The sequence below is a fragment of the Onychostoma macrolepis genome, chromosome 17, assembly GCF_012432095.1.
Source record: "Onychostoma macrolepis isolate SWU-2019 chromosome 17, ASM1243209v1, whole genome shotgun sequence".
Taxonomy (NCBI): domain Eukaryota; kingdom Metazoa; phylum Chordata; class Actinopteri; order Cypriniformes; family Cyprinidae; genus Onychostoma; species Onychostoma macrolepis.
In genome coordinates, this window is record NC_081171.1 from 22,896,899 (window position 1) to 22,911,462 (window position 14,564).

The following is a 14,564-nucleotide window of genomic DNA, read 5'->3' on the forward strand; positions in this document are numbered from 1 at the left end:
GCACCTTTTCCTAGCCAAATTCTTCCTTCCAGTCAACTTTGCAATTAATATGCTTTGATACAGCACTCTGTAAACAGCCACACCTTTCAGTGACTTACCCTCTTTGTGGAGGGCGTCAATGTTCATCTTCTGGATCATTGTCAAGTCAGCAGTCTTCTCCATTATTGTGGTTTCAAAGAACAAGAGATACCCGGAATTTATACTGTAGGGATGGTCATTTATTGAAACTCAAATGTAAATATTCTAATATTTTGAGATACTGATTTTTGACTTTCATGAGCTGTAAGCTCTAATCATCAAAATTAAAAGAAATAAACATTTGAAATATATCAGTCTGTGTGTAATGAATGAATATAATATACAAGTTTCACTTTTTGAATGGAATTAGTGAAATGAATCAACTTTTTGATGATATTATAATTATATGACCAGCACCTGTATATCACAGGATAGTATTATATTTCAAATGTAACAGCTCAACCTAATTAGACGCTACAATGCAAAAGAATCAAGAGCAATAAACAAATATCATAAGAGAACATTGGACATTATACAATAGTTCCAGTAATATATACTGTACTTTAATAATTAAACCTTGCTCCTAAAAGCTTATGTTGACAGAGTAGTAGCAACAGATAAATACAGATTGAATTCAAAAACAAAACTCCTAACTTTATATCATTAAAATAAAATATGAAGCCGCTAATAGACGCTCACATACACACGGACACAACAACACTGACGCCTTCACTTCCAGGTCAAGAAGCTGTCAATCAAAAACTCATTAGTCAATGAGAACACACCGCTGCTAGCCCCACCCCCACGAGAGATTTGTGCCAGAATGGCGAACGAAAACTTCAGAAGCGAAAATTAAAACTCTGGAAGCGTATATGTAAGTACAGATCAGTGAATGAAAGAGGAGAACAGTTGCAAAAACCTGCAGTATATTAAAAACGAAGTCAAAGATTTTCCCTGTAATTTTTATTTTATTCAGTTTCAATTTATATTTTCATAAGTTTCTTGAAAAATTACATTCATTTTAATTGGCACAAATCTGATTCCATAACATGTATGTAGCCTATTCCTATTTCAAAGTGAACGGTATGTTGTCTTCTAATGGTGTCCCAGACAGCAAGCAGTGTTGGCCCAGATCCGGCCCACATCTGACCCGCATGGATTTCACACGGGCCAGATGTGGGCTGGATCTGGGCCAAAACTATGTTGCGGTTTCTGATCGCGATCTTAAACAGGCAGGAAATTTAGTCTTACTTGTGCCTGTCTCAGCTGCAACTTGAGTTTCTTGTAGTCTACCTGGCATAACCAGAAAGATACAACACGTTTTAATTTAGTCATTAAGTTTTTTATTTACCTGTTTGTAAGCACAGTGCAGTGTTAATGTTCAAACTGTGTATTTACAATATTAAAGTGGCTGACAACAATAAATATTCTTATTAAGAATAAAACTGCCTCATTTTTTAACTGTGCAGAGCTGTAGCTGAATAGTTAGGCCCACTACGCTACTGTATTTTAATGTTGGTCAGTATGGTGGTACTTGGAGAGTGAAATATTTTATGAGGTGGTACTTGGTATAAAAAGTTTGAGAACCACTGGTTTAATTGATCAGGTCTGTTTGGATCACAACCATATGGTAACCTGTGTTAACTCTTCTTCATTAAAAGCTTCATAACATAATCATCCCATGTTATTAACAACTATTAACCCAAATAGTGTGAAATAACAGAAACAAAATGTGTCATAGTAGAATTGTGCAAGTTTGAAATTTGACACATCCCACATAAAAGGGGGACATATTTGGCATTCTGCAGGCGTTTTGATCATCCATATGTACTTCTTATTTCACTTACTTCGTATTGTAATAATAATCAATATTATTCTATTAATGATCAGGCAAGTTTAATATATGATAGTGGTCTGACAGTGAGCCTGAAGTGGTGGTCCGAAATCTGATCTTACCATCTTGGCTTTTGCTTACAGTTTGGTCCCCCCACTTTGAAAATGTCTCCTGCACCCCTGTACATGGCACCTCAGTGATAAAACTCATGGATTCGGATGGCAATTTATTCACAATGGAGGAGTGACTTCTGTGATCCTATGAACCCTGGAACGCTGCCCATGTGCCCAGTCAGATTGTCTACTGTAGATCAAATGTATTTTATTTACAAATTTCTTATTATTATTTGTGTAAAATTTATTTTAAAAAAATACTTATGTAAAATTTCTTCTTATTCCAAGCATATTTTATCAAATATAATAAGTAAGGAATTATGGGATGATTTTAGTCTCAATATGATTAATAAATGCACACTCAATTATCCATGTACTAGATAAATGTTGTGAATGTATTTTACTAACCACAAACAAATGTCATTTAATTTGAATCTGTGGAATTCGGGATTGAATGATTGTGCAGCGATTTGTACAAATAGAAACATGTTTGCGAATACACATGTTCTGTTCTGCATTAATAAATCAAAAATTGCTCATGCAAAAATGAATCCGTGCATTTGTGGATCAGAAGACACGCGTGCATTTATTGACATCTTGTTCGAATCGATCGCGTTTGGTTCATTTGGATTTTGAGACTTCCTTTTCGCAGTTTATAGCATTCCACCCACCCCCACACACACACAACTAATGAACAAGCCAGGGCTATCATTAACGTCAACACGATTCATAAATGTGTGTCACTATACAATGAAACAAATGCTTTTCAACCGGTGTCTGTAGAATTAAGAATTACATAAATGTGCAGCAATTTGTAAGTTTTTGTATTTGTTTGTGAGTATTAATGTTCTACTTTGTATTAAAGTGTGACAATTTCCGCGTGAAAAAATGAATCCATGCATTTCTGGATCAGGCGACACGTGTGCATTTATTGATTCCTTGTTCGAGTCGATCATGTTCGGTTCATTTGGATTTTGAGACTTGCTTTCCGCAGTTTTCAGCACTGACGATCCACACGCAACTGAAAGGCAAGGCCGGCAGTTACCACTAGATGGCAGTCGCAGAATTACCGTGCTGGTAGTCTTCAAATTCATCTAGTTAAAAAATAATAATAATAATATTAATTTGAATCAAGCTAATTGTGTACTGAAGTATCATTTGTCTTTTTCGATTACTTTATTTACACGGAAAATATAAGTCTAGTCACTTACGCACCCTAACCCCACGATCGGAGTCGAATTTAGTTTTGGAATCGATTCGATTATAGGATACACACTGACTTAACGTCATGGCGGGACAACCTGTGCCAACGACTGCAACTGCTGTAAGTAATATTTTATTAACATTCAGTGTTGTTGTTGTTGTTGTTCCATTGATGGTCGCAGTACTACTGTACATAGGCCTACTGTAGTAGAGAATGCAGCCTAATTTAAATTGATGACGAATTTTCGACACATTCGATGAAAGAAAATAGGCCTAACTGTTATGTGTAGTAAGAGCAGGAAAAGAAAAGTGATTTGGCAATAACTAACATAACAATTTTAGACCTTAACATGTCTTTAAACTTGGCTCAGGTTAAATACTGAAGTGCATTGTGGTATATTTCTGTGTTCAATTGTTAATTACATATACCATTTTATTTTATTTTATAGAACACTGTAGAGAGTATGGCTCAGGCCCTAGTCACAGCCATCTCCAGGGAGTTGTCTACAGGTCACACTCAAAACACAGGTTCTGCACCTGTCAGGCCTCCTCAACGTGCCTCTAGCAACACCTTTACTCCCTTCATTACTCCCTCTATTACTCCCTCTACTCCCTCTACCAGCACTGATGCATCTGCCAGAGTCAACCAGGCTTTAAAGAGGTAGAATTAATTATAACAAATTATTTAATTTAAAATATTTAGTAAATTTTTGACAAAAACGTTTTATATTATACTTTAATTATAATGCAATAACTACTCATTTTCTGAACTCAATGCCACTTGTGAATGCCACTTCATACTTTTGAATGCTATTATTTACTTGCATTTTCTCAGACAGTTTCCAAATATGTTTAGTGCTAAATCTGACGCAAAGAGAGGCAAAGGTCGGATTAGCAGAACAGTGCCTATCAAGTGCACAGATCTCACAGTCTGTGTTCTACCTTCACCGACAACCCTAACACCGAAGCCTACAGTAGAATTGGAACTGGCTCAGGCAGGGTTAGGGAAAAAAGTGGTGACAATAGCAGAGGACTGCAAACACATGGATGTAAGTGCTTATATGTCTGATGATTTGGTATATTTGAATGCTTTTTGTATGCAATGTTGTTAAAAATTCTATTACCTGGTGTACATTTGAAATCTTATGTTTGACTTTTCATGAATTATCCATTTATAGATAGTAACAATTATGGAGGAAGAGTTCCCCAAACTTCAACCACTACAAGGACGATGGATGTTTTATAAAGATGTTTTATAAAGCAACCGGTAAATATGGGGATTTCGAGCTAGTTTGAAGAGCTCAGTTAACTAAAGATTATCTGTCAATTAGGATCAATTCATTACATACATACAATTTCTGTTGCAGGAGGAAGTGGCCAGAGAAGAATGACTCTTATCTCCATGGACACAGAGGGTTACTCTGGTCGGCAAATTCGGTCTGTCTCGAACAGTGGCAAAAATGTCCTTTTTTTAGTGCCCCTTCAGGAGGAGATGGACACTCAGCCTCTTCCCTACAATTCAGCCGAATTTGCAAAGATGCCAAAGGTTCCCTGTGTCACCTGCAACACCACCATGCCACTGCAAATGTTGGCTTTGCATGCCGAGGAGTGCAAACTAAATTCCAATGTGAGTTGTGTACACATTTGCACCAATTGTGAGTTTTGTGTAGCCATATTTGCACAGCAGCAAAATACAGTTTTTACCTACGTTACACACACAATTACATTTTTATTTAAATAAATGTCTTTGATCCACAATGACTGTATGTGTACATGTCGTAAAACATGTTCACACCAATGGCAATAACTTTAACTAAAGTAACTGAGGCAGGTTAGTATAATTTTTAAATTACAGGAGAATATTGATCTAGTCATTGTGGAGGATACAGATTTAGAGGATCAGGTCACAAATATTGATGCAGGTGCCAGAGATGTTTCTGAAGACAGCCTTGCGGTAATGCTTATTTCTCAAATTTTATTGCATTTAAAACAAGACTTACTTTCCTGCTAACTTTTACTTTTTGTATACATTTTCTTGTCATTACAGGTGTGCCCTATATGCCAAAAGGAGTTGCCATTGTCTGTATTACCTTATCATGGCAGTTTATGTGCTGAGAGGTATACGTTTTTTTTAATTGTTTTTTTATTAACTTTGATATATATGCTTGGTACTAAAATCTTATTATAAGGATTTATGCAGTCAAGCCTTGTGGTTTCACACACAATGCTTAAGATGGTCCCAGACTTAAAGGTGGGGTATGTAATTTTCTTTTTTGTCAATTTTTTCAAAATAACTTGAAATCCTATTCCTAACCCACTTACAGCCACTGAGTTAGAAGCACTGAAATGAAAATTAAGCAATTTAATCATCTGTGGAACGGGCAGGACTCGAAAAACTCCAGCCAATCATTTCCATGACCACCTAGAATCATTGGACAGTAAGTGCGTCAGTAAGTGCGTCGTTTGACCGTCGCAATGTCCTAACTGAGGACATTTAAGGCATAATCCTGGCTTAATCTAAGCTCTGTCTGTGAAACCAGGTCAATATGTATACTATGTGGCTATACTTGACATTACAAACAATAAAAGAAGGCATGAATTCAGTTGTTATGAAGGCTGCTATGACCCATAGTACTAAATGCTTGTGAGATGGACTAGGGATTGTGCATAGCACAACAACATGAACATTAAATTGTTTATAACTGCATCAGTGTTATTTGTAAGGTAAATGTCTTATATTTTATATTGGTCTAAGATCATTCAGTACAAGGGTTTTGAAGATGACATGGAGCAGCCAGGGCCATCATCTGGAGCTCATTCATCTCGTATTTCAGGACCAGCAACAGAAGGTGAATTATACAATTGTGAATGTCAACAGTTATGGTTATACATTTGTGAAGTAATTAATAATTACATTTTATTGGAAAATAAGTGAATTTTTTTTAAACTGAATCAAAATAAATAAAATTAAAAGTTCTGAGACTTTTACAGCTTGAGGTCATCTCAATGCTACTGCGCTCATACAAATCGAATCAAATGAAACTTGGTCTTACATAAAACTTTAACATTCTTTTTACGTACAAACTGTAAAAATTGTATGACTCTTGTTCTTTGTTGGGGCACATACTCAGACATAGGATTAATGCATGGCTTGGCTACATATGATATGCAATATCTCATGGGCTCCAACTTTATGATTGCCAAGTCGTTGTCTATTTAATTTGATTAAAAAAAATTAATAGTTCTAATTTTTTTTGTCTTTTTTTTTAGAATGGAAAACAGTGGAAAACCCTCAGGAGGCTGTACAGCTCTTCTTTGAGCATTTGCGTGAAGGAGGTAAAAGGCAGCCAACCCTTTTTCTGTCACTGGATTCCAGGGATACTGATGAGGAACGGGACAGGTCCCTCATTTTATTTTACAAACAACAACGTGAAAAGAACCAGTGGGCTGCTCCATTTAACTGTCACATTCAAGGTATCAAGTTAAAAACAGAAGATGTTTCTAAAACATGTGATTCTAATAAACAATTTCCATCTCTAACGCATATATTAGAGATGGATATATATAATATATATATAACTTTATAAAAATCGATAACAATAATATTGATACATGGTGCTGAACCTACCAGTACTGTAGTCTGCATAAACAAGTATAACTTAATCTATTCATTTTTTTGAATGGAACATTTTTGTTTGTTTGTTTAATTCTTTGAATACTTTGTGTTTTGTAGGAGATGCTGCAATTGGCATTGGAGTGACTAGACATATCCTGTCAACAACCATTGCTAAATTAAAGCATGGATTTAAACTGAACTATGGTATGAAATATTGCTAATGCAGTTTTCACATAAATTAGCAAATGTACAGGACTATGCATCTAGTTAAGTGAAGAAGTATATTTATTTAACAGCCATTTTAGTGTCCTCATAGAGAGTAATGTTTTTTGGCAGTGTTTTGTTGTTGATGGCCTTCAGAAACAGAAAATCTAATTTACCTTATGAAGCGAGATGTATCTAGCATTGCTATATTAATCAGACACAACATTATCTAGCAATCTATCTGTTTGTCAATTTACTGTCCAGCTTTAAAACTGGTAACACCTTACAATAAGGTTTCTTTAGTTAAGATTAGTTAAGTTAATTTCAGCATTTACTAATACATAATTAAAATCAAAAGTTGTACTAACTAACATTAAAAAAGATTAATAAATATTGTAACACATTTATAGCTCATGGGTATTTCATTTTAGTTAATACAATAACTAATGTTAATAAATTAAACCTTATTGTAAAGTTTTGCTGTAAAATATTTCAAAATTCAAGTTTTGAAAAAAAAAAAATAATTAAAAAGCTTGTTGTTATGTACTGTAATTTTCTAATTGCAATGTATTCTTATCAGGAAATGCAGCAGAGACCACTCTGTTTGAGGGGGAAATAGACCACCTTTTGCCTACTGCATCAGCTGTACTTGTTGAGAGTGAACTTTTTGTGATGGCTGGAAGAATGATTGGCCACTCATTAATCAATCAAGGTCCTGCTTTGTTAGGCCTAAGCCTGGCAATAGTACATTCTTTGACAGGGGGCACAAAGGACACAGCCACCACAAATCTCTGTTTAGAGGACTGCCCAGACATTGAACAAAGGGAGACGATTCGTCTAGTGAGTAGATAAAATTAGCCAGGTCTTTCAACAGTGTTTTATGGGTTCTGATGAAATGCAGACATGTAAAAAATATCTGCTAATTCTGTGCACTTAATAATGCTTGTATTTTATAGCTGCTGAAAGATGAATGGACTGAGGATGAGACCTCACAAGTTTCCAACCTTTGTTTGGACTTTTACTTTGCTGTACCAAACAAGAGGAGCAACAAGATGCTGCTCTTCCAACAGCTTCTCACTCATGCTGTAATATATTATATGTGTCCTCCTATGTTTCTATTTTTTTCCGAAACAACACTACAAAGTTAACAAACTTCATCAAAGAATATTCTAGTTTATTATACACATTCATACTACTTATAATTGTTATTTAGATTATATATTGTTATTTTTACAATACTAAAAATTATTTTAATTTACAGGTCCTTGGCCGAGCCGGTGCTCAACTAAAACAATTAAAAAAGGGATTGAAGGACACTGGTGTCTGGCCACTAATCAGCTGTAGACCAGATGTGTTACCCCTGCTGTTCCCAAGAGAAAGTGAAGTTGAAATCACACCTGAGGTAAATTGTCAAAATGTGCAAGAATTATAAATTCACTTGAAAAAATATTTGGTTTGGTAGCATGACTTTTTTTGATTTTGGGAAATTACAGATGATCCTGCAAGCCATCCAGTGGCCCCAAACACAGCATACAGAAGACAGCGAAGACAGTGATGCTGACGACATACAGCCTGAGAATCTTAATCTTGTTACAGGCCTTTTGAGAACCTTTGTTGAACATGGTAATATTTTTGTATTACTAGATGGTACCACCTAAAGATTTTTTTTCTGTTATATGTGAACAGTAAACATATTTCTTTCTCTTTTTTGTCTTAGCATCACCCAGCAACCTGAGGAAACTTCTCAAATTCTGGGTTGGATGGGAAGTAGTGCCACGCACCCTCAAGCTGGAAGTTGTTCAGTCCAGTGGACCAAACCAATTGCCAAAGGCATACACTTGTCAAGAGCGCATTCGCCTGCCAGATCACTATACCTCCCTCTCAGCTCTCACCCTCATGTTCCAAACCTGTATTAGTTTCTTTCTTTTCTTTTGAACCAAAAATAAGATATTTTAAAGAATGTTTGTAACCACACAGTTGATGGCACCCATTAACTTCCATAATAGGAAGGAAATACTATAGAAGTCAATGGGTGCCACCAACTGTGGTTACAAACATTCTTTAAAACATATTATTTTTTGTTCAACAATAGAAAAAAACGTATACAGGTTTGGAACAACTTGAGGGTGAGTTAATGGCTAAATCTAAATTTTTGGGTGAACTATTCCTGTAATTTTTAAAAATATATATTTTCTTTGGTTAATTGCTTCAGTACCTCTGGGTTGTCAATGGGATTTTCCATCTGACCAACCACCCACAGTTGGTTTGGTGAGAGGTTTTGCTCTGTTCTCAATGGGTGGTTGTCCCATCCCTCACGGAACACATTGAGGTTTGCTTGCAGTCGGGGCAAAAATACATAATGGCAGCAAAACAGGTGAAGAGTGCTGCTCAAATCCAGCATGTCCTGTTCCTCTAGTGTGTGCAAGATTTGGTAGAACACCCTGGTGACTCCCATCCAGAGATCACGCCAGAGTCTCTCTACTCTTAATTTCAAAAAAGAATAATTACAAAAAAGAATTACATCACAAGTCTTTCAAGTGGTAGTTAAAGACATTGAAACAATCTTAGATTAATCTATCATGCCTCTCTGATTGTGCACACTTTTGCCTGCTATAAAGCAGTTAATGTCTGGCCCACGGACAGAAAACATCAGACGAGCCACGCCAACATTCTCTCCTCCCTGATCAGCTCGCACTCTAAACAAAAATAAAACATACATAGGCTAATGAAGAGCCAACATTTTTTTGTTAATATCTCATCAAATAATATTTATAACATGTAATTAATATCTCAAATGTATTAAATGTACATTGTTTTTAATTTGTATATAGGAAGTTTTTTTTTTTTTTTTTTACAGTATGCAATTAAAAAAAAGAAAAAAAAAAGTTTTACTTCAGTGGGTATCCAAATTCCTCAACAGCCTGACTGAAGAAAGATAGGGTTGTGTCAGATCGGTTGTTGTCTGCAGCTCCCAGGTACATTATCTATATAAAAGACAAAAGCATTTTAAGCACCCATATCCAGTATTTACTGTACTTTTAGATACAAATGTGTGCTCACCTTGCGTGAAAAACCATCAATCCCAGCAAAGACCACTATATTGTACCTGTAGAAAAATGCAATGCTTTTGAACTGTAAACTCTTAAATAATGTTAGAAATATTAAAACAGACATTCAAGTGTATTGTAAAGCATATTACATTTATTGTTAAAGAAATTCTTAAGTTACCTGATCAGTTTATGGTTTGTGTCTATATGTACTAAGTACTTTGGGCATGGCACTGAGTATGTTCTTCTGATTACACATCCCAACTGAGTCATTCTTGAGAGAATCCCAAGACTATCCACCGGTGCATTGATGCTTTTATTCTGTTCCACTGCAGGCGATGACCTTGCGCCTTAAGTGTTCCTTTAACTAATCTGTAGCCTGCATGTGGCATTCTTTCTTTGACTTGGGAAACAAGTCCATCAAGTTCTGCATCAGTGCAGGTACTGTACAGTCCCCTAACTGATAGATTGATTTCGGCCATCCTCCTAAAGAGTGTAGCCCGGGAAACACCAAGCAAATTTGAAATAGCTGTAACCGGGAGTCCAATATCCAGAAGATAGGCCATGTGTTCTGTAGGCACTACAATCCTTGGACGCCCACTTGTACTTTGTCTTTCCACCTGAACAACTGATTGTGGAATTTGAGCAGGTCTGTGATTCTGGATTGCATTATGGAGTTCAGTCAATCTTTCTGTCACATCCTGAGACACATGAACATGCTGTGCCACAGCATCGAGAAATACTACCTCCTGCCTACATACAAAATCCAAATAGTCAATGTCAATTTGGGGTTGCTGAAGAGCATGTGTAACCCGTGCAAGTAATCTCTCCAGAATGTGGTCATGTAGTAATTCCTAAAGTGAAATGTAATAAAGAGAGTAGAGACATGGAAAAATTATTAATGATTCGTACCCACTATAAAATAAACCATGTTTTACATACATGTAAAAAGTGATATATGTAGGAGAAAACATTAACTTCATTACGATTAGGATACGATGCTGGTAACGTTAATGACGGAATTTGCGTAATACTTGACTAACAAACGCACCATTCAAGTCATGTTCATAGTTAAGCTCGAAGAGGGTGGAATGCTATAAACTGCGAAAAGGAAGTCTCAAAATCCAAATGAACCAAACGCGATCGATTCGAACAAGATATCAATAAATGCACGCGTGTCTTCTGATCCACAAATGCACGGATTCATTTTTGCATGAGCAATTTTTGATTTATTAATGCAGAACAGAACATGTGTATTCGCAAACATGTTTCTATTTGTACAAATCGCTGCACAATCATTCAATCCCGAATTCCACAGATTCAAATTAAATGACATTTGTTTGTGGTTAGTAAACTACATTCACAACATTTATCTAGTACATGGATAATTGATTGTTCATTTATTAATCATATTGAGACTAAAATCATCCCATACAGTTCTGGCAGTAGTTCTCCAGCAGGTCTAGGTGCTGCTGTAGTCCCTGTGGGGTGGATGACAGCAGCACCAGGTAATCTGCGTACAGCAAAAGCTTGATGTTTTTGTCTTGTAGAGTGAGTCCAGGGGCTGTAGACTGTTCCAACTGCACCGCTAATTCATTAATGTAGATGTTGAACAGTGTTGGACTCAGGCTACAGCCCTGCCGCACTCCTCTCTTCTGGGTGAAAAAATCTGTATGTTTCTTGCCAATTCGCAGGGGTGTAACAGCCATTTTAAAAGTGTGTGTGATGTGACCCTCAAAGGAAAATGAATTATATACATAATGAACAAAGTAAGTACATTCATGTTCATATAATAAATTCTAAATAAAATACCAATTGGCGTTATAGGGCACCATAGTTCACTATCCACCAATTCACTATCTCAACAAATTAGAATATGGTGACATGCCAATCAGCTATCATCAAACTGCGAGAGCAACGGGAGATTTGAAGCTCATGGCCATAGACTGTATAAAAACATGGACGTAGTGTCTGTGACGTCACCCGTAGGTTTCTGAAGAGCATTTTTGAAACCTAAAGTGGGCGGAGCCGACCGCCGCCATCTTGGCAAGCGCGTCACCACGCGTCACTCCCGGATAATCGAAAATGAGCAAAAAGGCGGTACATGGGTGGAGCTGGTTGCTGAAACCACGCCCACCTAGCTCGCCAGTGGTAACAGCAGCGGCAATCCGCCTGTCACTCAACTGGCCACGCTCTAATTATGCAGAACTTTAAGGGTCAATATAATTTAAACAGATGAGTTCTAAAAAAATTCACCCCCCTCACAGTTGTCATGAAGGGCAACATTTGCTATATAGACCAAAATAATTTTTTGCACCAGGCTGTGAACATGTTTTTTTCTGCCGTAAAGTTGGGCTTTTTTACATGGGGAGTCTATGGGATTGACTCCCTTTTGCAACCAGCCTCCAGCGGCCAGTCGATGAATTGCAGTTTTAGTCACTTCCGTGTTGGCTTCACGAGAGAGAGCGGGAGGTTGCTGCTTGCTCATGGCAGACGCTCCCAAGAGATGATTTGCCTTGCGATTGGCTGAATGTTAGTTCACTCAAATTTAAGTCACAAATCAGAGAATGTGGGTGGAAATATTTAGCCTGGTAATACCAAACTCTGCTACTTCGCTTTGCTTCGTAGACAGAGTCTGGAAGGGCATAATTGACAAGCGTTTACTTTCTCGTGGGCGGCCGGGCGCTTGTCTGAAGTTTAAAATCATTGGTGTACCTGTAAGCCAATCACATAACGGTTGGTTATGATGTATGTTATTCGCCGGCTCGGCCGCCTTGAACTTCCGCTGTAAACACAGGTATGCAGCGAAAACAAAACCATCGAGCGAAATACCGGGGAGAAGATAGCTGTGAACGACTTTTGCAGATTATGTGAAGTAAATCTACACATCCACAATTATCGCCTTGCCGAACTTTGGCCTCCCCAGTTTCTTGCTGACGATCGGTAACAATTGATAAATGAAACTTTTCCCAAAACCTGTCGGGAGTAGGGCCACAACATCACTTCCATTCAAAATGTGAACCAAACACTCTTCTTGTTCGGGCTTCAGTTGGCAAATGCCGGGAATATTCTCCAGAACAGAGCGAATAGCATCCCGTGTCTCCATGTCCGCTGTCGTTTTAGATTTCCCTAACTTAAACTACAATCTTAAATTCGGCGCTTAGCGTCTACATCACGGCTCTCAGCCCGCCCTCTGTTCGTTGATTGGCCCGGCTGCTGCGGAGCCGGAGATAAACTGGGAGATGGTTTGCTATATCAGACTGAGTACAGAAGCGAAGTGAAATTGAGCGGAAGTACGAAATCTGACATAGTCAGGCTAGGAAATATTGGCGGGGGACGTGTCCTCCCCGTCCCCTCCGGCTACTACGCCCCTGCCAATTCACATTGCACATTTGTTGTTTGAATACATTGATTTTACAATGTCATAAACTTTACCCCCTACACCATTTTGTAAAAGCTTATAATATAATCCATCGTGCCAAATAGAATCAAATGCTTTTTTGAAATCGATAAAACATCCAAATATTTTTCCATTTTTCGTCTGTTTTATGTGTTTATTGATTAGGGTGTGTAGGGTGTAAATGTGGTCAGTAGTTCTATAATTATGAAGAAAGCCAATCTGACTAGGACTCAGGACACTGTGTTCGTTAAGGAAGTTTACCATTCTATGGTTTAAAATACTGCTAAATAACTTCCCCAGATTATTGCTCAAACAAATGCCTCTGAAATTATTAGGGTCCAATTTGTCTCCACTCTTGTGAATTGGGGTAATAAGTCCTTGGCTCCAGATGTCAGGAAAACAGCCTGAACTAAGTACAAGGTTGAATAATTTTAGCACAGCTGTGTGAAGCTCAGGTGTGCTGTGTTTCAGCATTTCACCTAGAATGCTGTCAGGACCACAGGATTTCTTACATTTGAGTTTGTTTGTTAATTCTTTATATGTAATTGGGAAGTCAAATGGATTTTGATTATTTTTAATTGTGTCTTCACAGGTTTGTAGATTTGGTTTGATCAGATTATAATTGTCATCGAGCTGTTTTGGTGGGATTTCTTTATACAGATTTTCAAAATGCTTGTATTGGCAAGTCTTGTGGTTTTGTTGTGCTCAGATTATTCCACATATCCCAGAACTGATTATGATTTATTGAATGTTATCCATTTATGATTATGATTTATTGAATGTGAACCCCGAACGTTATCAGGAAGGCTATTCCAGAGTTTGGGAGCCAAGTGTGAAAAAGCTCTACCTCCTTTAGTGGACTTTGCTATCCTAGGTACTACTACTACAGAGTTTTGCGACCTTAGGGAGTGTGATGGTTTGTAGCGTGATTAGAATAGAATACTATTCTAATAGAGAACCTGTTTGATGTTTTGATCGGAACGGAAGAGCCGTGTTTTGTCCCGCGACTATGCCATCTCACCATCACCCAGTCCCGTGCTGTGGGGGCTCTGTAACCGGAACCGAACAAAGTACATGATTCGCTAAGCTAGTCGCATCCAAAGCCGTATCTAGGGCCCTCACATTCTAA

At 37.4% G+C, this 14,564-nt stretch overlaps 1 protein-coding gene across 1 annotated transcript; it reads left to right on the forward strand.

Moving 5' to 3' along the window:
* The first annotated feature begins 4,609 nt into the window (after positions 1–4,609).
* LOC131522831 (uncharacterized) lies at positions 4,610–10,390 on the forward strand. Its single transcript, XM_058748640.1, has 12 exons — positions 4,610–4,795; positions 5,024–5,122; positions 5,216–5,286; positions 5,924–6,017; positions 6,439–6,642; positions 6,902–6,988; positions 7,569–7,828; positions 7,945–8,073; positions 8,250–8,390; positions 8,482–8,611; positions 8,706–8,897; positions 10,371–10,390. Exons 4-12 carry the CDS (start codon positions 5,954–5,956, stop codon positions 10,388–10,390), a joined length of 1,227 nt encoding a protein of 408 aa, XP_058604623.1. The 5' UTR covers positions 4,610–4,795; positions 5,024–5,122; positions 5,216–5,286; positions 5,924–5,953.
* The last annotated feature ends 4,174 nt before the right edge of the window (positions 10,391–14,564 follow it).